Below are 22,425 nucleotides of genomic sequence, written 5' to 3'. Positions count from 1 at the left end.
AAAATATATTTTCTAAATGTCTGGATACTTTTAGAATTTACACCTGCACTGAGGTAACGTATTATTCAATGCATGAGATCAGTACCATGAAATCATGTAGATGCAAAACCACAAAATATATTATAAATGGAAGTATTTCAAATTGGCTATAAAATGCTGAAACGGCTTGCCATACCATAAAAGACAACTCGACTTTACCTGGAAGTCCCGAGTTCCCGGAAGCTCATTGGAAACTAGTTACGATGTGGCGTGTGTCGTATCGTTTCTACATATTTGTACTCATTGCTATATGTTTTGCAGAAATGCCAGGCAGCAGCGACGGTAATTTTATGTACTTTGCGTTTGGAAGCAACTTATTGAGGGAAAGACTGCAGCTAAATAATCCATCGGCTGCGTTCGTCTCTACAGGTCGACTAAAGGTTTGTACATTGAAATCAGTCAATCTTTTGCATGTACGACAGACTACAATTATGTCGGATTACATATATGATTTATAAAAGTAAACCATTATGCATGTCATTTTTATTGTCCTGTTTTGGCTAGTGCCATGCTAACTGAAAGCATTTAGTTTCTGACCGCAGCAGCATTTCTTGTTTTGGCTGACATGACAGCTAGCCGTGTCTGGCTACTAGCTTTTACACTCGCTTTCCTCACTAACAGACAAACTAAAATCCCTCAGGCAGCGAAGATAAACTGAAACGAACCGCCGCTACTCATCTGCTTTTCATGACAGTAGCTGAAGTCAGTAGTCGAATCGGAACCAGAGAGAAACCAGAGAGCTGAAGTTGGTTTCCGATTGCAGCTCCCTATTAGCAAAAACGGCTAAAGGGCTATTCCACCTAATTTGTCACTACCTTCAGCACCTTTGATTAGAATTAGACCTTATAGCACGTCTCTATTTCGCACAGCGAAATTAAAGATCCAATTAAAAATGTTCTAGTGGAACAGCTGGAGAAGTTCTAGTGTGTTCTAGATGCACAAAAAGGGCTGCAATCGCCTTTTATTGAAGTTTCACAATTGTTTTTAAATATTCTGCTATTATTTGAGAATAATCTAGTCCAGGTTTGAAGAGTCGAGGTGTTGTAGGTGATAGAGTAGATAGAAGCAGTGGGAAAATGAGGTGGACTCGCCCTGAAGCCATTTCCTGAATCGGAAGCCTCAGGTTCGGATCAGATCTGGACTGGGCTCTTTATTAAAGGCTTATTTCGCAGCATTTTTGACTCTAAACTGCATTGGTCAAGTGTTTTATTTCACTTGGCCATTTCAAGTGAAATGAAACACTTGAAATGGCCAAACTTAACTGAGATTTTTGTATAAATTACTCATTCGATAAAATGCTGATTTGCGAGTGTTAAAACACAAAAATAATTAAATAAAAATGTATTTTCTTGACTAAAGCTATCTCACTCGAGGTCCTGCTTGAAAATTGCATTACCCAGAGAGCTCAAGCCTGAACAGCAGTATTTAACTCTAATCGCAGATTACATAAAACATATATTGTGGTTTGTAAAGCCTTCACTAATTTCCCAAAACTCCAAAAAATAACTATTTTAAGTTTTTTTTTGTGGGGTCTGACCATACTACTTTCGACATTCTAGTGTAAATCCCAGGTTGGGATTCAAATTCAAATACCTGTCAGACAGAAGAGATCTGTACAAAAATATACTGCACTAACCATTGGGGGAAAATGTGTGGAGAGGGTAGCTGATTTCCGTTTCCTGGGGGTCCACATTGAGCAGGGCCTCACATGGAACATGAACACCTTGGAGCTGATAAAAAAGGCCCAGCAAAGACTGAACTTCCTGAGGGTTCTCAGGAGGAACAACATCAAGAAGGTGTCCCTTTACAAGTGCTCCATAGAGAGCATACTGACCTACTGTAGCTGCGTATGGTATAACAGCAGCACTACGGCTCAAAGGAAAGCTCTCCAAAGGGTTGTGAATGCAGCCCAAAAAAATCATTGGCTGCCCTCTCGCCTCACTGGAGGACCTGCACAGCGACCGCTGTCTAAGAAAAGCACAGCACATCACAAAGGACACTTCTCACCCCGGACATCCTCTGTTCACACTGCTGCCTTCAGGCAGAAGATACAGAGCAACCAGAACAAGAACCAACCGTCTCAGAGACGATAGCAATAGCAAAACTAAATGCAATCAAAAACAACCATTAATCATCTTAAAGGATGTATGTGAGAATGTGGCTGTTCTTATTTATTTATTTTTTTTGCCAGTTTGTTGATTCTTGAGTTGTGTGTGAATTGTGCGACAGTTATTTTTTGTTTTTGGGCATGTGCACCGACTGATGGCACCCTTTGAATTTCGTTGTCCTTGTGACAATGACAATAAAGATTTATCTTAATTATATGTGGTACTTATGAAATATTCTGGAAAACTGTTTTTCATTTTTGAAGTCAAACCAGTTTTGCATCTTTTGGTTATGCATTTCCACAGGACTACAAGCTGAACTTTGGCCTGTGGGAGGAACATGTGGAAAACGCGTGGCACGGCGGAGTGGCCACCATCGAGGCCTGTCCGGGCGAAGAGGTGTGGGGTGTAATCTGGACTTTGAGCAATGAAAACCTCCCAACCTTGGACAAGTGAGAGGCACAAATGCACATCTGGTTAAAGGTTTATCAATACATTGGTTCCGTTTAAACAGAAATGTGTTGTTTTTTTTTCTATTCATGCTCCTTTGAAGACAGGAAGGTGTGAGCCGTGGAATATACTCCCCGCTGGAGGTCTCTGTTGAGATTGATGACGGTGTGCTACAATGCAGGACGTACCAGATGAACAACTTTCACGCCTCTCCTCCATCTCCGCAGTACAAACAGGTGTCCTGAGAACTTAACTTATTTTTCGTTTTTATTTAATCAAGAGTTTTCAAGTGAGAAAAACAGGAGTTGCCCACCCCTGATCTAGAACATCCCAAAATATATCAGTAAAACCTAGACGTTTGGATGGATTTTCAACATGTGCAATATGTCAAAACCGTGAGAATACGTTGTTCTTTTGAGGAATCGCCCCCTAAAACTGTGATTGTTCGTTCATTATTTTCACACGTTTTGGTTTTTGCGTAAATATTGTTTCTTTCTCCACGTTGAAGGTGGTGTGCCTGGGAGCAGAACAGAACGGGCTTCCAAGGGAATACCTGAACAGGCTGGAGGCCATTCAGACCAACAACTACTCTGGCCCCTCGGTCCTGGATCAAATTAGAAACGTTACGCAGCTACCTGGAATTAAGTGAACAAAAATACATTAATGAGGTTTTTAGAACATTTAAGCCTCATCATCCATTTAGGCTGTCAACTGGCTACTGTATTCCTCTTATTGTGTTAGATGTAATAGTAGTTACATCCATGATGCTCTACTGTAAAAAAAAAAAAAAAGCTGAAGGTTAATCTGTGTTTTGCTAGTTGAATAGATTTATCTCTTGCTGTATCATAATATTGTAAGCATCCAATCACAAGATAGTTGGTGTGGCCCAGCATACAGCCTGATGAATAGTAAAATTAAACATATATAATTGGCAAGAGTATTTTATTACACATGAATGAAATGACTAGATGTCTTCTGCAAATACTCTAACATGAACATAATTTATTAAATAAACAAAAGTGAATCGTGTTTAAAAAGAAACCACTTTATTTTTCTTATTTCTTTTTTTTTTTTTTTACACCACAGTGGCCTTGGACAGAATGTTTTACTTTTATATCTAACCCAACGATTTTCATACTCTAGTAGTTATAGAAAATACTAATACAAAAAGAAGCAGCCAGGAAAACGAAACCAATGCACAGGATTATTCAGCAATGTGTGAGTTTAGTTTAATCTTTGCTCAAGTCTATGCAAGACGTGTGGACCTCACAATGGCACAAATTAAGTTATTCTGACAGAATACAAGAATTCAAATTAAGGCCAAAAAAAAAAAGTTAACTGTAAAATTTGGAGGGAAGAGAGGAACATTTCTGAGGAGAATTTGGTCTGTGAAAAATGGTGAAAAATACAAAAGCAGCGGTGGCCAACAGAAAAAGGGTCAAACTTATAAGGCAAGGTCTAATATAATAAAAAATAATAATAAACTGAACCAAAGTAAGTTAGAAATATTTGAGTGAGTGGTCTTAAATAAAGGGTATAAAAGGCAGCTGAGAACTTGGGTTTGTGATAAAAGTTGAATCCAGGGAGATGCTGTTCATTATCTCAGTATCATTATGTTTTAGAAAAGCCTCAACCTGTCACTGCATCCGAGTGGAAACCAGAAGGAGGAGCACTGATGACATACTGAGGTGGACCAAAGCACTATTAGTGAGGGCTACATCCACAAACCGCCCTCTGTTTCAGGATAACTTAGATATTATGAAATGAGACTATGACTCAACAGAAAAGTCATTGGGAATTAGCAGTTTCTGTTTTGAATTTAAACTTGATTTGCTTATTTTTGGTCCATATCTCAAATATCTCAGCTCATTCCATCGGCTCCTGCTCCGTCTCTGCGTCACCTACATCCATCGGTTCTAGTTCCTCCTCCACATCCTTCGCCCCTTCTACAGTCGTCGTCGGTTCCTGCTCCGCCGCTTTTTCAGTCGTTTCCGGTTCTTCAGATTCCTCCTCCTCGTCGTCCGACTCCACGATGTCGGCCGGCGCCTCTGGCTCTGGGATCAGTAGCTTGTGCTTCACTTTACTCAGCTCGCTCATGTTAAAGCCGAGTAAGATGGCGGCCGTGTTCCTCTTGAGGCTTTTCATGCACTTGCTGCGCTTCTTGCTGAAGTGGCCCGCCAGCTCTGCTTTGGTTATAGACAGCCTTCTGCACAACTCCTCTGTCTCCGGTTTGGTGGCGTAGGGGTTCATGTTGAAGTACTTTGAGATAAACTCTCTGCGTTCGTCACTGCAGCGCCGCTCCACGGCGGTCGGCTCCAACACGAGCTTGACCGTAGGGTCACTCAGCACCTCTGGTTCTGGTGGGGATTCCTGCTTCTCCTGCAACTCCTTCTCCCGCTGCCGTTTCTCCTGCTCTTTCCTCTTGCGCATGGCGGCCTTTTCTTCTCGCTCTCGCCTGTTGGCCTCCATGGCCTCCTTCAAAGCTGCCTCAAGCTTCCTCTTCAGCTGCCGCTCTGCCTCGGTTTCTGGGGGATCCGCAGGGGCTGGAGCTTGGATCACACGAGCTGGGGCTATGGCCCGTGTCATCGTCATTCCCGGGGGCACTTGGAGGAAGTAAAGTCCCGACTGTTGACTGACCTGCGGAGCTGGCTTTAGTTGTGGTTGATGCTGCAGCACAGCTGTGGGAGCCGTGGGCTTAGGAATCGGTGGTGGTGGCGGCAGTGGAGGTGGTTTTGGAGAACAGCGACACCGCTGGATATGGAGCATCACAGCCTGCTGAGTGACTTTTCCTGTGTACACCCCGTTGCAGTATATGCACTTGAACGCCTCAGTTTTCAAGATGGCATGAATAGTTGGCGCCACAAAATGCTTCTGTTTCAAGTGCAGGACATGATCAGACTGATTCTGAAACCTCTCGTTGCAGAAGGGACAGTAGGCGCTATGGATTTTCATGGGTGTGGGGCAAACGTCTTGTGGGCTGCTGGCCTGCAACTTGAAGTAAATTAGGTCAAGGGAACTTGTGACTAGGGCAAGGTTGACCTCTGCTTCTCCCAGGATGTCCTTTGGTGCGGTGGTGTTCACGTCGAAATGAGGGAAGATAATAGCACCGTTACCTTTGGAGTAGATCCTGTACTTCTGCCTAAGAAAGTCACAATACACCTTGCTGGCTGGATTGTGCAGCTTTACATGGTCTACAAGCTGTTTGACTGAAAAGAACAAAGCTGAGCAGTACAAACAATTGAGCCCATGCAGCAAGTGTTGGAAGACGACCCGCTCTGTTAGCAAAATTTTGCATGTGAGACATTTGACTGTCTTGTCGGGCATTTTCTTCAGGAATGCTGCTCGGGCGGCAACGCTTTCTGACTTGGAAGCGGTAGATTTGGTCTGGTGGGCGGCCTCCATGTGCATATCGAAGACGTTTGAAGGGAAAAGTTCATTGCAGAGGGGGCAGGTGATCCACCTCTTGGTCTGTGGCGTGGAGTTACACAATTGCTCAACAGGCTTGAGAGGCATGGAAGTTTTCTGAGAGACGAGTGGAGCGAATGTGTACGTGGGCATGCCATTCACCCTGTTGCCGGTGGGGATAAGGTGACTCAGCAGGGACTGTGAAGTGAGCATGGTTCCTTGTAGGGGAGTGTGGTTTGCTTGTGAAGTTTGTGCAGCCACAACAGGCTTAGGAGCAACTCCAGCAGCCAGATTGGTTTGAGGTCCTGGTGAAAGAACCACTTGCTGCCCTTGTGGTTGAGCCTGTTGTGGTTGAGCTATAGGAGAGGGTAAGGTTACGGGTGTCTGCTTCAGAGACACATTGGACACTGTGGGAAGCTGGACTACGGACGACCCTTGGGGCAGAGCGCTACGGAGGGCTATCGTTGCACCAGGCTGGAGCAAACCTTTAGCTTCTGCGCTAGCAAGCTGCACTAGTGCCGATGCTTGTGGAGGGAGAAAAGCTTGGTTGGTTCCAGGAGTACAGATCAGAGTTGCACTGTTCGTATTGCCTTGCAGCTGCTGCACCGCCACAACAGTCCCAGCAGGTTGGCCATTACTGGGTAAAACCAGCTGGTTACTGGGAAATATCTGAGGCGCCTGTGGTTTGGGGGCAATATTTGGGAATGTGACCAACAATCCATTTCCATTAGAAGTTGGTTTAACAGTGTAGTTCTTGTTTTCCGTAATGACACTCTGCACCTGTATGGTGACAGTATAGTGTGCTGGTTCCACCAGCATATGGTGCAACATTTGGTCTAGAGTTCCAGTGTTTACCTTGCACACCTTGCAGCAGTAGATCTTTACTGCTGTAGTCGCCTGCTGGTGCAATCTGTAACCAATGTATTGATCTGCCAGGTGATCCAGGTGCTTGAGAATGATGTGCTTCTTTATCGCGAAGATAGAGGAAGTCGGGAATCCACACCTTCGACATTGATACCTCTCAGCAGAGCGATGGGTGAACCCACTCTCCTTCTGCGGCTGTATGTTTGGGACGGGCAGTTTGGCGTGGAAGAAGAGCATGTGCTTCTTGACGATCTTGGGGTGAGCGATAAAGAGGCATTGAGAGCAGGGTGCCAGTGAGCAGTATGACTGAACGTATGCATGGCAGCGAGAGACGTGGCTTCTGAAGTTGTAGAGGTTTTGTGATGAGTACTTGCAGAGGGTGCAGCACAGAGATCGAGACCGATACGGCCACTGGGGAAACAAATGAAAATCAGGTAAATATTTAAAATAATTTTCTTCCAACTGCTAAATTTGTTAAATTAGAAGGCCTAAAAGATCCTCATATTCTGATTTGTATGCATTTGAGCAGACAAGGAGGATAAAGTAAAGTTTTATTGTCTGAATAAGAAGAAGGCTGTTTGTTTAGTGATATATCTAAGTATATTTGAAAGTTGGAAGGATACAATTTGCTGAAATGACCCTCAATAGAATGACTGAAATAACTTTTTGATGACATCCTAATTTAAAAAGTTTCAAGTACATTTAAAATCTGTTTTGAACAAAGCAATTAAATAATTTTAGTTTCAGATTTTATACTCTTTTTTTAAATTATTATTACTCAAAGTAATCATGCTTTAAGAGTCTCAGTCCTGCATGAAAACTGTTTTGCAGAAGCAGCATACTTTTTGTTTTTTAAATCAAGACATAACTTGTGCCTACAGGACACACGACAAAAACATTTAAGAGAAAAAATGTAAGATAAAAATAAAATAAAAGCACTATAGTAAAAAAAGATTTCATTATTTTGGATTTTGAAGAAAGTCATGAAAGCAAAGGGAAAACATGAAGTTCACCTTCTTCTGCTGTCGGACACTGAATCCCTCTGTGATATCAACCCATTCTGTTTCCTGAAAGGCTTCTTCTTCTTCCTCTTCCTCATCTGGATTTTTCTCATCTGGGTTTTCATTCAGATCCTGCACAGAACAAACAAAATCATAATAGAAAACATCCCTTCAGAGAATGTTAAAACTACACCCTTTTTATCCTGAAGATCATAACTTTCCCAAGAGTTCTCGCAATCTCTGAGCCAAATCTACAGAATAAAAAGTTGCATTCCTAGCTAGATCAGCTATGTTTGGACTTCTCCCGGTGGTACCTGGTAAGTCAAGATAAGTTGTTGCACTGATGAAATAATTCTGTTTCTGCAACTTATCCATCAAACAGCTCCACCCACAGACAAGATTCCCACATAACCTGCTTCCATTTTCAGATTTATTAGTGAAATTTCTGGCTACAGTAGACAGGATTTAAATGTATAACCTGTAAAACAGGCTGTGAAGGATTAAACAAAGGATGGCTGGAAAGATTAGTGGATGAATGGATCGACAGATGACTGGATGGACAAACATGTTTCATTTTTATTTTTCCATACTCAATAAACTTAAACAACAGTGCATCGACCAGTGATTACCTAAGCCTGTCGCAATGAACGATAAATCAATTAATCATACAATAAATTAAAACTATCAACCTCATTTTAATTATCGGCATTATCGTCTCTTCCGGCCTTTTTCTCTTTCTGTTGATGACACTGAATGAAAAAAGGCTCAACTCCAGTGCTCTCCACTGGCCCTCCCTTCCTCATTTCCTTAGTGTAAAGCCCAGTGCACACTACACGATAGACCAAACATTAGCCGACAGAAATCCTAGGTATGACGGTTTGATCGGGTTCGTTCCTGCCATGTGGTGTCCAACAATGGGCACAGAATAATGGCTACAAGTTCAGTGAACTAATTTTAAAACCAGGTATTAATCAATGCTTTACTACAATCTACCTGCAGTGCATGTGGCTAGTGTCAGCGTAAAGTCCTGACTGAATGAAAATCATTATAACCTATTTATGTCACGTTAACGAAGAACAGCTGAAAGTTACCAGGTTTATCAACTGCGGTAGCAATTTTGCTCCAACTCCTCCCCTTGTCATTTCTATATTCTTTGCACAAAATGTTGAATAAACATTAATGTTGTTTCCACTATCATCTCCAATGTCCGCTGGACTTCACTGTGTCAGCTGATGGGACTCCCCTCCGTAATTTCCCCTCAGAAAGCATAGAGGAGAATCCACACGTTCTGATTGGTTGCCTGTCATATTCAATGTGCTGCTTTAAGCTCCCAGTCGGGGAAAATCCCTGATTTAGGTCAGAGCGGCAACGATGATCTACCATAACACACCACACTATACAGGATGATCAGTTACGAAATCACAAGCGACAATCTTAGAACGTCCAAGGTTCTAAGATTGTCTAAGGGGAAAATTGGGGCAAAAAATTCATGTAGTGTGAATTATTGCATTAGGTAGTCGATGTGCCCATCTTCTCTATTTAAATCTAATCACAACTGAAGGGCAACATAATATACAGACTTCATAATCTGCACTCTTTTGGTTGAATGCAGTATTTATTTCTACTTTGGCTTTATGTTGTTTAGTTTTTATTCTAGTATTTTATGTTAATGGAGACTGAGAATCCATTTTATTTTGGTTTTTTGTTTATCAGTTCCAGTGTTTAGTGTTCTTTTGAAAATAAAATGTATCTATCTTTGGCAGGAAATCGCATGCATTATTACGTAATTTTCATTAAATCAGTGTAAAAAGGTCTTCAAACAATATTATCGTTTATCGCAATAATTTTTGAGACAATTAATCGCTCAGCAAAATTTATTATCGTGACAGGCCTATGATTACCACCTGATTAAAACAGATAAGAACAGACATTAAGGTTTAGTTTTATCGGTTTACAAAAACAAAACATTTTTTCACATCTTTTAAAAGGACAATAATAAGTTGGAGTCAGTGTGACATTATTAGTATTAACAAGACAGTCTGCAAAGCAAAGAAATCAGGGGACTGTCTATAAAACTACTCAGTTTTATTTTTCTCTTTCCTTGGTTTCATAATCCAACTTGCATAGCAACAACTTTTCTGAGTGGTGATGGTATTTTTCCTCAATTTTGTTATTTGGCTGTTCTTGAAACATTTGTGATAAAAGGTAAATTATACTGGACACAGGTAGCTAATATGGCAAAAACAGATGTAAATATGTTGCTCGGCACAAATGCCTTGCCATGTTTTACTGATAGTTATTACATACTGCCCAACCCTGATAATGAATGACCCAATTTCATCAAACTGCATAGAAATCAAGTCATTGCAAATGAAAAAAAACCCATTTAATTATAAATGATGCTGCAACTTATCAATAATAGACACTGTGTAGACCTAAATGAAATAAGAACATTTTCCTTTGTGTTTGACCAGACTGATCTAAAGTGTACAGCTTATATAAAAAGTATTTGCCTCCTTATAAAGTACTTTTCTTCTGGTTTTGTTTGTTTTTTGGTCACACTTCAATGTGATTTTTTTTCTGGGCATAATCAGGTCTGATTACAGATGTTCTGATCTAACAAAAATAAAATCAGAAAAGAAGCTGCAGTCATCCATCATTTATATCTAAAGCAGGGGTCTCAAACTCCAGGCCTCGAGGGCTGCAGTCCTGCAGTTTTTAGATGTGCTACAGGTACAAAACACTGGAATGAAATGACTTAATGACCTCCTCCTTGTGTAGATCAGTTTTCCAGAGCCTTAATGACCTAATTATTCTGTTCAGGTGTGGTGCAGCAGAGGCACATCTAAAAGTTGCAGGACTGCGGCCCTCGAGGACTGGAGTTTGAGACCCCTGATCTAAAGTTTTGGCACTCTGGAGAACCACAGCGAGAGTCTTAATCTACAAATCCAGAAAATGCGCGACTCTGAATCTTCACTGGTACTGCAAATTACTTAAAGAGTACATAGAAAATGTATGCAAGTAGTCACAAAGAACAAGCACATCATCAATATCTCTTCAGGTCTCACTTCCTGAGTTAAGGTCAGCGTTCATGATACAACAGTAGGAAAAAATAGGTACAGTAATTAGTAACAAGAGCACTTCTCAGCTTGGAAAAAGTAAAACCCAAGCCAATAAAGTTCATTTTTAACCCCTTAACCCGAACCGGGACGCCCACGTGCCGTTTTTCCATTGTATTTTACAGGGTGAGCGATGAGGGTTTAAACTTTGCCGGAGTCCATTATGATGCTTTTGTATGGCAGCCTAGAGCCCCCCCTCTTTTGAGTGACACCGAAATGGCTTTTTCCGAGCCAATACTATCCAGAGAGCGACTTCAGTTCATTTTGACATGCCTGTATTCTTTCTGGAATATTTCTGACTGGTCAACTCGGAAACTAAATCTAAAGCCACCGATGTGTAGCCAACACACGTCCTGTCATAAGGCATTTTGGGGTTTGTTTTGACATTAATCCACCAGCTGCATGCGTAATGTGTGCCCCTTTTCTGCGTCAAAGTCAGGCTCTGTGCGCCCTCATGCGTAACGGTGTTTACAGGACTTTTTCTCACCAACGGAAAGCCACATTGTCAGAACGTGTCAAAACTGGATGTATTTCTTCAGCAGAACTTCACAACTCACGGGTGTGGATGAATATGGCTGTAAGAATGCTGACAAGTTTTGGATTTGAGAATACCGGAAACTTTAGTCGGGGGGGAGGGAGGTCGAAGGAGAGATGGTGGGGTGGGGCTAGCGTTAGAGTGCTGGGCGGCGAGGTGCACGGACGGATGGGGGCGAGGACAAACAGCGTATTGCAAGAAGGAGGAGATTTAATATGTCCCTCCTTTAAGCATAATCAGATCCTACTAAATATTCAAAACGCAACAGCAGAAAGCCTGTTCTCACAACTCAGATGCTGGTTGCTGCTGCTTATATGAGAAAGAAGTTGTACAGTTTCAAAGATGATGTCAATCAGAAGTTTAATATTAATATATATATTTAAAAAAACACATTTCAAGAATGTACAAAAGATGTTAAAATAATAAACTACTGCTGGCTCACTAAGGATGATTTCAGGACTTCTCTCATTCATAAAAAGATAATTCTGTTTGAATGATATTGATAACTAAATTGAAAAAGACCTTAAAGGAGATATTTAATTTTTTTTTTTTGAATAATTTGCACCATTAGTAGCATGCACTTTGTAACGTCAGACACAGCAAGTAGTTACAAGTTATGCAGGAAGCAGATGAGGGTCATCCTATCAGCACGTTAAAAACTGCATGAAAAGAGCAATAACTTGAAGGAAAATCACAATTAGAGATGACATTTACAGCCTCCTGATATATAAAACACTTTGTAAGTTATTGGACAATAACAATGAAACATACCTTCAGCCAGTTCTGACAGTCTTCGAGGCCGATCTCACTTAGGATGTTTTTCACTGCTTTACGAGCCTTTCGAATCTTTTCTACACTTCCTACTGGAAGTTGATACATGATTTACTGCAAACCTTAAAGAAAAAGAAAAACAGGAAACCATGGCACAATTAGACAATGTAAAACAAGTTAAAACTCCCAGATTGAATGACCTGATTTTGTGCACATGCAGACCAACGGTGGGGATATATATGATTTGATTAGAAAGGAGTTGGCACCGCCAAAGTAGTCTCAGAAGACATAAACTGTGGCCTCATTTGTGGTGGTGCAGGGAGTGAACATCTGAAAGAAGGTCATCACACATTAATCCTAAATTGACTGAATTTAGGATTAATGTATTCTAGTCGTAATGCCCATTTGAAACACAGTAAATTAGCCACATTCACCAACTTGGGGTTAAGTGTCTTGGCCAGGAGAATATACACATGAAGCAGGAGGAGGCTGCAATCAAACCCAACATTTTTGGATAGAAAGGCAACTACTTCTCCTACTATTACCTGCCACAGTTACAACAGTGGACAGGTGTCAAACTCCAGTCCTCCAGGGCCGCTGTCCTGCAGTTTTTAGATGTTCCACAGGTACAAAACGCTGGAATGAAATGGCTTAATTACCTCCTCCTTGTGCAAATCAGTTCTCCAAAGCCTTGCTAATGACCTAATTATTCTATTCAGGTGTGGTGCAGCAGAGGCACATCTAAACGTTGCAGGACACTTGCCCTTGAGGACTGGAGTTTGACACCCCTGGTGTAGAGTCAGTAGACATATTAGAGAGCATCCAGACAGGCCAGAGTATGGATAGCAATGTGAGGTTCTAAGTCAGGGGTGGGCACTCCTGGTCCTCGAGGGCCGGTGTCCTGCAACTCTTAGATGTCTCCCTGGTCCAACACACCTGAATCCAACAGCTGAATCTCCTTCTAAGTGCAGTCAAGTTCTCCAGAGTCCTGTTAACGACCTCATTATTTGACTCAGGTGTGTTGAAGTAGAGATGCATCTAAAAGTTGCAGGACACCGGCCCTCGAGGACCAGGAGTGCCCACCCCTGTTCTAAGTCGACCAGTGTTCTAGACCTGAGGTGTTTAGTCCGTTTAAAACAAACTCCATTTAATTTCCCCTCTTAGTCCGCTTGTGTAGAAGTGAAGGCAGCAATCAAACTAGGGTGTTTTTCAAAACAATCGTGCCAAGTCCACTTCCACCAAACGGTCTCGGTACAGTTTTCTTTAGTGACAAGTTTTGGTTTGGTTAAGAGTTTTCCGAACCACCCAAAAAAACTTACCTAATCAACTAATTTGGACCAAAGTAAACAATTTGTACCTATGAAAAACGCCCAAAGTGGTCACATTGCACAAATGCAAGGCATGTGAGGTGCACACTCTACAACAGGGGTCTCAAACTCCAGTCCTCGAGGGCCGCAGTCCTGCAACTTTTAGATGTGCCTCTGCTGCACCACACCTGAACAGAATAATTAGGTCATTAAGGCTCTGGAAAACTGATCTACACAAGGAGGAGGTCATTAAGTCATTTCATTCCAGTGTTTTGTACCTGTGGCACATCTAAAAACTGCAGGATTGTGGCCCTTGAGGCCTGGAGTTTGAGACCCCTGCTCTACAACAAAGAGAGAAATGAGGTGTGTGCAAACTGACTCCAGCATTTCACCACTGCCATGTTCACGCACCCCAGATAGCAATAAATGTACGATTTAACCACACAGTACCACCTCATGCAGACATAAAGTGTGACTTCTATTTGAGTATGTAAAGTTCTGTTAAAGGTGTCTAATGCGATGACATGCCCTACAAAATTCACTCATTCATTTAAGTGATTGGTGGATGCTCAGGTAACTCCCTGATTGCACCATCACTTCACTCTTTAAACCCAACAATTAAACCTCCGGTACTATTCTAGATGTGCCAGTTTATTGCTCAACAAACTATTTACAAACCTATTAATGTATCTACATGCGTATCCAATCAAGTCTAAACCAGACCATCCCTTATAGCTGTTTTTCTTTGGTAAAGTAAATTTGATAACAAGTGCATCTCAGTAATTCATCTTAAAAACACTTTAGAGTAATTGGACACAGTAATATATTTCAGATGTTTATTGTTAGGACTCCTTAATTTATTTGGTTAGTTTGCAGTTGTGGTTCTGGGTTCAGTTGTTTTAGGTTTTATTTTATAAAAAGGAAAGAGTTGGACTAGTATGATTCTTCAGCAATGACCTGTGGTGGATTATGTTCCACATGTAGGATGTCTGACTGCATGAATTATATAATTCAATTTTCTTCAAAAAAAAAAAAAAATTGCAAATGGTTATGGCTATGAATAGAAAGTTTGCCTGTTGTGGTTTTCTCTGTACTTGGCAACTTGTCCAAGTTGCTAATATTCATGTGACTTGTCCAAGTTGCCGCATACAGAATGCTCTCTTCAAAGTCACAGACTTTTTTTTTTAATTACAGGTTGCCTTTGAACAACTGGTTTGTACACCAAGTAAAGAAAAACATGTTTATGATTTGACTTGCCAAGAGAATGTGTTTGAAGATGCATTCATCCAAGACATATGCATAAAACAAAGTCAGCATTTATTTTCTCTCGTTCTGGTAGACTAGCTGAAAACTGGTAAAATATTGGAAGCGTAGTAGACGGTTATATTGGGATAATTAACCTGATGACACTACATGTAGTGTCGAGAACAAGATATTGCAAAGCTTACATCTTTGCCAAAATAAAACTTGCAAAACCTTCTTGGTAAATAATATGGAACAAAACCTAATGCTAATAGTTTCACAGTAACATGTCCTGGATTATCCCATCTACAGTTTAACAGCACTGCTACTCCACGTCCTTTACTCTTGCTACTCCTCTTAAAATCTCAGTCTCTTATGCTTTGAAAGCCGGGCACAGACAGAGAGTCGGGGATTTGATCCTGCAGCCACATCTCAGTGAAACATGCAGAAAAATACTGAATTCTCAATACTCAAAGTGCTTAAAGTTAATCAAATTTGTTGTTTGCCAAAGATCTCACACAGGACCATTATTACTGAAGGAGAACTTCCTCATTCTCTCTTTCTAATTCACTTCATTTGAGATGTTAATCAGCTGCTCTAGGTGGCCAACAACAAAACCCCTACATTGTTTCTATGGTTACCCATCGTAAAACCTACGGATCCACAATATAGCGGGATCGACATCCGTAAAAGCCGATGTCAAGTCATTTCTTAATAACATATTGGTATCAGTCCGTGAAGTAAAACTGAGCTAAATTTAATAACTGATGTTTATTTCCATCTTGTTGCCTTTTGTGAATGCGTTTCAGGTGGGGGAGGGGAAGGTGTTGGCCATGTGGTATTTGTTCCGTCATGTGACAGAGATTGTGATACAGCAAAGGATTGTGGGTTGTTTTAACTATCAAAGAGAAGCAATGTAGAGGTGGAGCCATTTTTACATGGGTTCAAGAAGGCAGAGAAATAAATACATATATATTTTAGGTAAATATCAGTTATTGATCAGAACAGCAGTATTAATATTGGATATCAAAACTAGACCAAATTTCTATATCGGTGCAACACTAATAAAAACTGGCCAAAAGTAAATTGCCCAGCACCCTAAACCAGAGGGAATAATAATAACAACGCATTAATAGCTGGTCTTACAATAATATTCAAGTTTTCTGAGAAAACTTTTAAAAATCAGGGTGCAGTCCATTTAAACCTAATTAATTTTAATATTTCCCACAAATAAAATATCCTACTACTGCGTCATTATTAAGTCTTTGGAATAATCAAGAAGATTAAATAAATATATAAAATGTGAAAAGGTAAATGAAAATGTGTCTTTTATGGTTGGTCACATTTCTATTATAATATATAACAGTTATATAAGACAATGTGTTGTACTCTAAATTGAAATAGCTTTTTTTTGTTGTATGCCAAATAATAATGAGCTGTCCACTGGATTGGAACAGCTTTGTCTGACACACGCAGCAATAAAGACAGCATCTTTTTTTATTTTGAGGGATTGTTGCATCTCTGGTGTGGTCCAACAGGATGTTATGTTTACAGAATTTGTATATATCTGTGCATATATACCAAGATGCCTTGAATTATTCCACCATGCACTGTTGTGACTGTTGACTTGTTCAATCATGCTGATTTAATGATTTAAAAAAGCATTTTTAGATTTTTATAAACAAATATATTTTGTGTTGAAATGGGTTCAAAGAGATATCAGAACTACCTGAATGCATTTCAGTGTACATTTTAGCGTCTCCCACACAAGCACGGTTCTAAAGGCTCATATCACTGGTATGGATCTCGTCATCCTAATCACCATCTCGTTGTGTGTGTGTCCCTGTACTTCTCATTTTGTTGCCTCACACTTAATGAATCATTGTGATGCCGGGATCCTGCCAATTACAAGACAAAAAAAAAAAATCAACTGAAATGTTGTTTTTTCCACTTTAAAATGTTCCTTTAAATTGAATAATATGGTGCAGTATGCAAATCTGTAAAAATGCTAATGCAGAAATGTATATAAAATATATCAAATTGCTAAAAGCAGCATTTAAAAAGTTATATATAAATCACGAATATAGTAATAATCCTGTTGCACAAAGATTTGTTTGCTTTTTTTTTTTTAAGCACGTCATGGTTAATATGATTTTTTTAAAAACATAATTACCGTCCAACAGCTGGTTTGTTAGTATCTGAACACACCTAAATAGTTTGGGGTTTTTTTTTTTGCTATTCATGGCTACCTAAATCCAATCCCTTCCCCTCTGCAGACATTCAGACTATCAGCCACATTGGAGTCAGGAACCAGAGGCTGGCAGTGGCAGCGTGCTGACAGATAACACGCCAGGTCACAGAGCCGGTCACAGCGCATCTTCCCACTCCAGCAACACACAGCCTCTCCTCGCACATACTTACCTCGGCGATATTTTCGGCGCAGATTAACGTTAGTCGTCGCTGTGTCTCCTCCGGCGGAGCCACGGTGCTCCACTTCCACCGGCCCGCAGATGTGTGTCGGTGAACTGCGTCTGCTCCCAGCGCTGCTCAACCCCCGCTCACCGGAGCAGCATCCCCTCCCCACGCACGCCGCGCTAAGGGGCTAAAGTTGAATGTGATCGGTGATTACGGCGCAAGGAATCCGAAGATAAGTTATTTTTGGTCTAGCTTTTGTCCCCTTTCTTCCTCCTGTTGAGGAAAAAAAAAATGGCGCTCAAGTTCAGGATCTGACGTAGCGACTTCATTTGCATACAGCACAACCTGACCAATAGGAGACTTTACATTCTGCAAAACTGTACAACTTTTTACTCTGCCGCTTTTGCAGCCAGCATGGCCCCAACCTGTGCACATGGTGTGTTTCATAGTCTAGTTTCAGATTTTGATGCCACATTAAACCTGCAAAGTGGACTTTTTCATTCTATGAGGAATAGCTAGCTAGGGGGCGTGGCCACCTACACACTCACTGGGAGTCACGTGGTACTAGACCACCAGTTAACCAATAGCTTGTCGAGAAAATGAGCTAAATGGGCGGTCCTTTGCTTGTGATGTCATATCATGCAACTTTTTGTGGCCAATCACATTGAGCATCCATTCTACCAAGAGACTCATAAGTTACATGGGTTTTAGCTAGCATTGCACAAAGTATAAAAACTACCATTTTCAAAAATGTTGTTATTTTTATGTCAACTGCGATTTAGTTTTCATGCACTGCTGTATGGTTTCGTAAAAGACAATCCAATTATTTTTCACATGAACAAGTTAAATTTTGACGTTAGCTCCTAAAAATCTTGTTAGAAAAGTTAAGGGGCACGTTAGTCATCCGATTGAGGCCCATCACTTGACCTCCATATCCAGAGGTCGTATTGGTTTTTGAGGACATCGCTACATCGCTGTTGTTGAAGTGAAGCTCCTCGAACTGACGTGACGAGCGACCACTGAGACATTTTTGCTAGCAATCTACTGTTCTGTTTCAGATCACTTAATGTAGATTAGGCATGACTTAAGTCCACATCAATTAATGCTGAATGGTGACAGTTTTAATTTGTCAGTTTTAGATTCCTGTCAAACGGTTGTTAAAATTATACCAACGAAATTAAAAATTTGAATAGCGAAATCATGTTTCTTGCTGGGCTCTCCAAGGACAAGATCATATAATGAAACAAACTGAACAGATGATTTGCTGAACTGCAAACCCTTAACAATAAGAGTTATATAATGCCATTTCTCAAGAAAAGTACCAAACATCAGGGAAATCCATTTTTTAGTTCAAGACTTGTCATACCAGCTTATTGCATTTAGACCACAGGTGTCAAACTCCAGTCCTCAAGGGCCGGTATCCTGCAGTTTTTAGATGTGCCACAGGTACAAAACACTGGAATGAAATGGCTTAATTACCTCCTCCTTGTGTAGATCAGTTCTCCAGAGCCTTGCTAATGACCTAATTACTTTATTCAGCTGTGGTGCAGCAGAGGCACATCTAAACGTTGCAGGACAGCAGCCCTTGAGGACTGGAGTTTGAGACCCCTGATTTAGACAAAACAAAACAAGCAATTCAGACTTACTTTCTCCATCTTGAGGTCATCTTTAGAACATTAATCTAAATGAAAAGTGATAATGGTAAAATATGTTTATGCCTTAAATGTTGAAAGATGTGAAAAAAGTACTTACAAATTTGGTGCAAGCAATATTTACCTGTTATGACCGTTTATTGCATTGTACTCCTGAACTCACTCACTTGTTCACTTAACCAATGGTCTCATCTCTGGGTGGCTTCGTCTCAGATACTATAAAAATACATATCTTCATAATATTTCAAGCATCCTGATGAGTATGCTCAGTACCAGAACTTCAGAATGCAATATTTTCAACTAGAGTTAATTTGCATTATAGCTGTCTGTGGATCATATAAGTCACTGAAGTACATTTGATGAAGTTTACACATGAAAATAGAAATTAATACAATTTCTAATTCGATCGAGTGTCAGGTTGCACTGTCACAGTTAAAAATAAATCTAACTAATAGTCCGTTCACAACCACTGATAATAGCGTTAAACAATATGACAGCATTACTCCATTAGATGTCGCTGACTGATTCAGTACCTACAGTATCAGGTTACACAATACACCGGCCTAAACCAGAAGGTTGAACCACTCCCTGATTATCTCTGATATAGAAATGACAGCTAATTTCTTAGAAATATGCTACAGAGAGCACTTCTTTACCACCCACGTAATTAGCTCTTTCATTTTTGTGCCATGCCTTGTATGATTGTTCTTTTTCTTAATAGCTGAAAAGAAATAAAAAATAAAATGCATGTGAAGCTATAATACACTTGGTATGAGAAGGAGTTCGTTGCTAATACAACAAGGATGGTTCGATACCCGACGCTGGTTTAGTTTCAGAAGCTTGAAGATTAATAAGACGTTAATAAAATCACAGTTAGGTGCTCAGGTTTGGACATTTCAGTCGTCATATGGAGGTCAGTGAGAGGAGGGTGTTAATGTTTTGCTACGCTATCTTCACTTTATCTTAATCAGCTTTATCCAGTTCAGTACCGCTATGGCACTGAACTGGCATTGTATTATCCATGGCTTAAGCTTCTGGTAGGGTCTCCCATGGCTTCTTGGTCTTGAGGGAGGGGTCAGAATAAGAGTGATTCAGTGACCTAAGCTATGAATAAGGGGAATCTAATTGAAACAAAGGGTCCCAGGATGGGGAAAAAGAACAAATTCTGGGGTCACGCAAGCTGGTGATGGATGAGGGTAGAGACCTGGGTATATTTTGGGACTAATACCCATATAGTCATGTGAAAGATTTAGGACTTCCCATTAAAGGAATTTCTCCTTGGGGATTAACAAAGTCTATTCTATTCTATTCTATTCTATTCTATTCTATTCTATTCTATTCTATTCTATTCTATTCTATTCTATTCTAAATGTGAAATTGTTTTTGAAAGAAATCTTCAAGCACCAATGTATAATCTTAATATTCTTTATTCTGTAAAATGGAGTAATTTTATTACAGGTAAATATCAAGTTCTTATATCCTATCCACTGAGAGTTATTCCTGATAAAACTCAATTGAGATGCTTCTTGTAGTCATGTACCATTCTCTGACATCTGTCTTTGGAAGATTTATGCTTCTTCTTACTTTCAGCTGTGAGATGTTTAAGTTTCATTTAAAGTCACCCCAATACTGTAGGAGCAACATCTGGGCTTAAACCCAGTCCAGGACTTCTTCCATATTTCCTCAGCCAGTCATTTCTGGATTTACTGGTATATTTTGGGTCACTGTCATGTTGCAGGGTCCAATTCTGCTTCGTCTTGGTTCTTATTACAATGTCGCATGTTCCGTAAAGGTCCAGTATAATGAATTTTTCAGGTATGTAGTGCTATTTCATAGCACAATCAAGTTGGACTGACCTGTTATAAAAATGCTGCCTTGGGTGATTAAAGGATTTCTCAAACATGTATGAACGAATCAAAGCAACGCTCCAGGTATGAATCCATGAGGAAATAGAATTATAACATGTAAAGCTCAAAAAATTATTTTTACATGGTAATTCAACCTCTGCCTTATGCCAAACATGTCCTATTCTGATGTTAAAATTATGTAATTTTACTAATCTGTCTGAAAACATTCTGAAGTCTTTTCTTCAGCTTTTGTTAGTTTTCTAATTATGCTTCCACTTCTTTATATTGTTCGAATAGCTTATGAGTGTCAATTTGTCAGAATATGTTATAAAAACACAAAGGTTCTTGTAGGGTGTCGTAATTTTTTATATTGTCTGTATGGTGTCAGTTTGAAGAACCCGTTTAACCTTAAATCATCCCTGTGCACTTTGAGAAGTAAAACTGCCAGGATAAAATCCACAAAGAAGGAGGAATAACAGAGAAAAAACATAATCAGCCATACAGTAGGTCTGAGCTTTAAACAATGTAGCACTGTGCTTTGTCTTTAGCATCGCTGATGAAAATATTGAATGGAAATATAGCAATATAATAAAAAAATAAAGAGCTTAAAGATAATCTGTTGGCATCAGTCATTTAGTTGTCAAAGTCTACTCACCTCACAGCATACATGTTTCCAGAAGATAACGTTCCTGGATTTGCTGGGAGAGTTTGCATATTCTCCTCCTACATGTGTGTGGTTTCTCTAGGGACTCTGGTTTCTCCCTTACCAAAAGCAGGTGTGAGTGTGTATGTTTGTCTACCCTGCATGTCTTTCTTCGCTGCCCTTTTATGGACTAGCAACTTGTCCAGGGCCGTCACTCACCAATTGACTGCAGGAGATAGGCATCAGCAGCCCCTGTGAAGCCTAAAAGGAGGTTAGAGCAGTGATTTCATTCCTACAAGTGAAACTAAAAGTTGTTGAAACTCCTGTGGATCCGATAAATATATGTGTCTTTATAAATCATATATACCTGTGTACTTATGTGTGTTACCTGTATCATTGGACAAGAAGTGGTGCATACCCTGGAGAGTTGCCAGTAGATCACAGAGTAGACACACAGCAATAGTCTCACCCATTTGAATATTACATAGGTCCAATAAAATGGGACATTTAAATGCAAGAATGTTATATAATGGCCTGTTACAGGATAGCCATTCATAGGGAAAATTTCAGAATTAGTTTTGTATGATTGATAAATTTTAAAACATGCATAGAACATATCTGAAAAATTTAACGTAATCTAATAAGATACGAGAAACATTTTTCAATTCAGAAGGAGTTCTTCCAGAAAAATTAAATCCTAAATTGACCCTTATATTTTTACAGTTGATAATGTTTGCTGTACTTTGATCCAACAGGCTTCAAAACAAGTCTGTAGACTTGTACTGTTGTAATACTGATAAGAACTGGACAAAGTATTTGTCACAAAATGTGGGTCATCCTTTATTTTCTTTGTCTGATAAGTTGCTAGGTGTGGTTTTCTTCTATGAATCCCTGGTATAAATTTGGATTATGTAATTTGATAAGCCTTGGTGAACCTTGATTACTGATATAAAAGCATAGTTGACATCACTTTATTCAATTTGTTGATTAGATAATTCCTGGCTGCTGAGAGGGAAAACAGCAGCCTTAA

The 22,425-nt window shown here is 40.0% G+C and overlaps 2 protein-coding genes across 3 annotated transcripts; one reads left to right on the top strand and one right to left on the bottom strand.

Annotated features, from left to right (window-relative positions):
- The first annotated feature begins 185 nt into the window (after window positions 1–185).
- LOC102224050 (gamma-glutamylcyclotransferase-like) lies at window positions 186–3,623 on the top strand. The gene is made up of 4 exons (XM_005797351.2): window positions 186–419; window positions 2,451–2,596; window positions 2,698–2,830; window positions 3,103–3,623. The coding sequence occupies exons 1-4, from the start codon at window positions 243–245 to the stop codon at window positions 3,241–3,243; spliced, it is 597 nt and encodes a 198-aa protein (XP_005797408.1). The 5' UTR covers window positions 186–242; the 3' UTR covers window positions 3,244–3,623.
- adnp2 (ADNP homeobox 2) lies at window positions 3,371–21,524 on the bottom strand. 2 transcript variants are annotated; one of them, XM_023344997.1, is made up of 8 exons: window positions 21,408–21,524; window positions 19,030–19,121; window positions 18,900–18,934; window positions 17,260–17,526; window positions 16,568–16,736; window positions 12,290–12,411; window positions 7,877–7,996; window positions 3,371–7,274 (listed from the first exon to the last, which is right to left on the bottom strand). In XM_023344997.1, exons 6-8 carry the CDS (start codon window positions 12,395–12,397, stop codon window positions 4,461–4,463), a joined length of 3,042 nt encoding a protein of 1,013 aa, XP_023200765.1. In that variant the 5' UTR covers window positions 12,398–12,411; window positions 16,568–16,736; window positions 17,260–17,526; window positions 18,900–18,934; window positions 19,030–19,121; window positions 21,408–21,524; the 3' UTR covers window positions 3,371–4,460. The 2 variants fall into 2 exon arrangements, with proteins under 2 accessions (XP_023200765.1, XP_005797492.1); XM_005797435.2 differs by lacking the exon at window positions 16,568–16,736.
- Window positions 21,525–22,425: the final 901 nt, after the last annotated feature.

This window comes from Xiphophorus maculatus, chromosome 13 (assembly GCF_002775205.1).
Source record: "Xiphophorus maculatus strain JP 163 A chromosome 13, X_maculatus-5.0-male, whole genome shotgun sequence".
In the NCBI taxonomy this organism is placed as follows: domain Eukaryota; kingdom Metazoa; phylum Chordata; class Actinopteri; order Cyprinodontiformes; family Poeciliidae; genus Xiphophorus; species Xiphophorus maculatus.
This window is presented reverse-complemented; position numbering and strand designations above follow the sequence as displayed.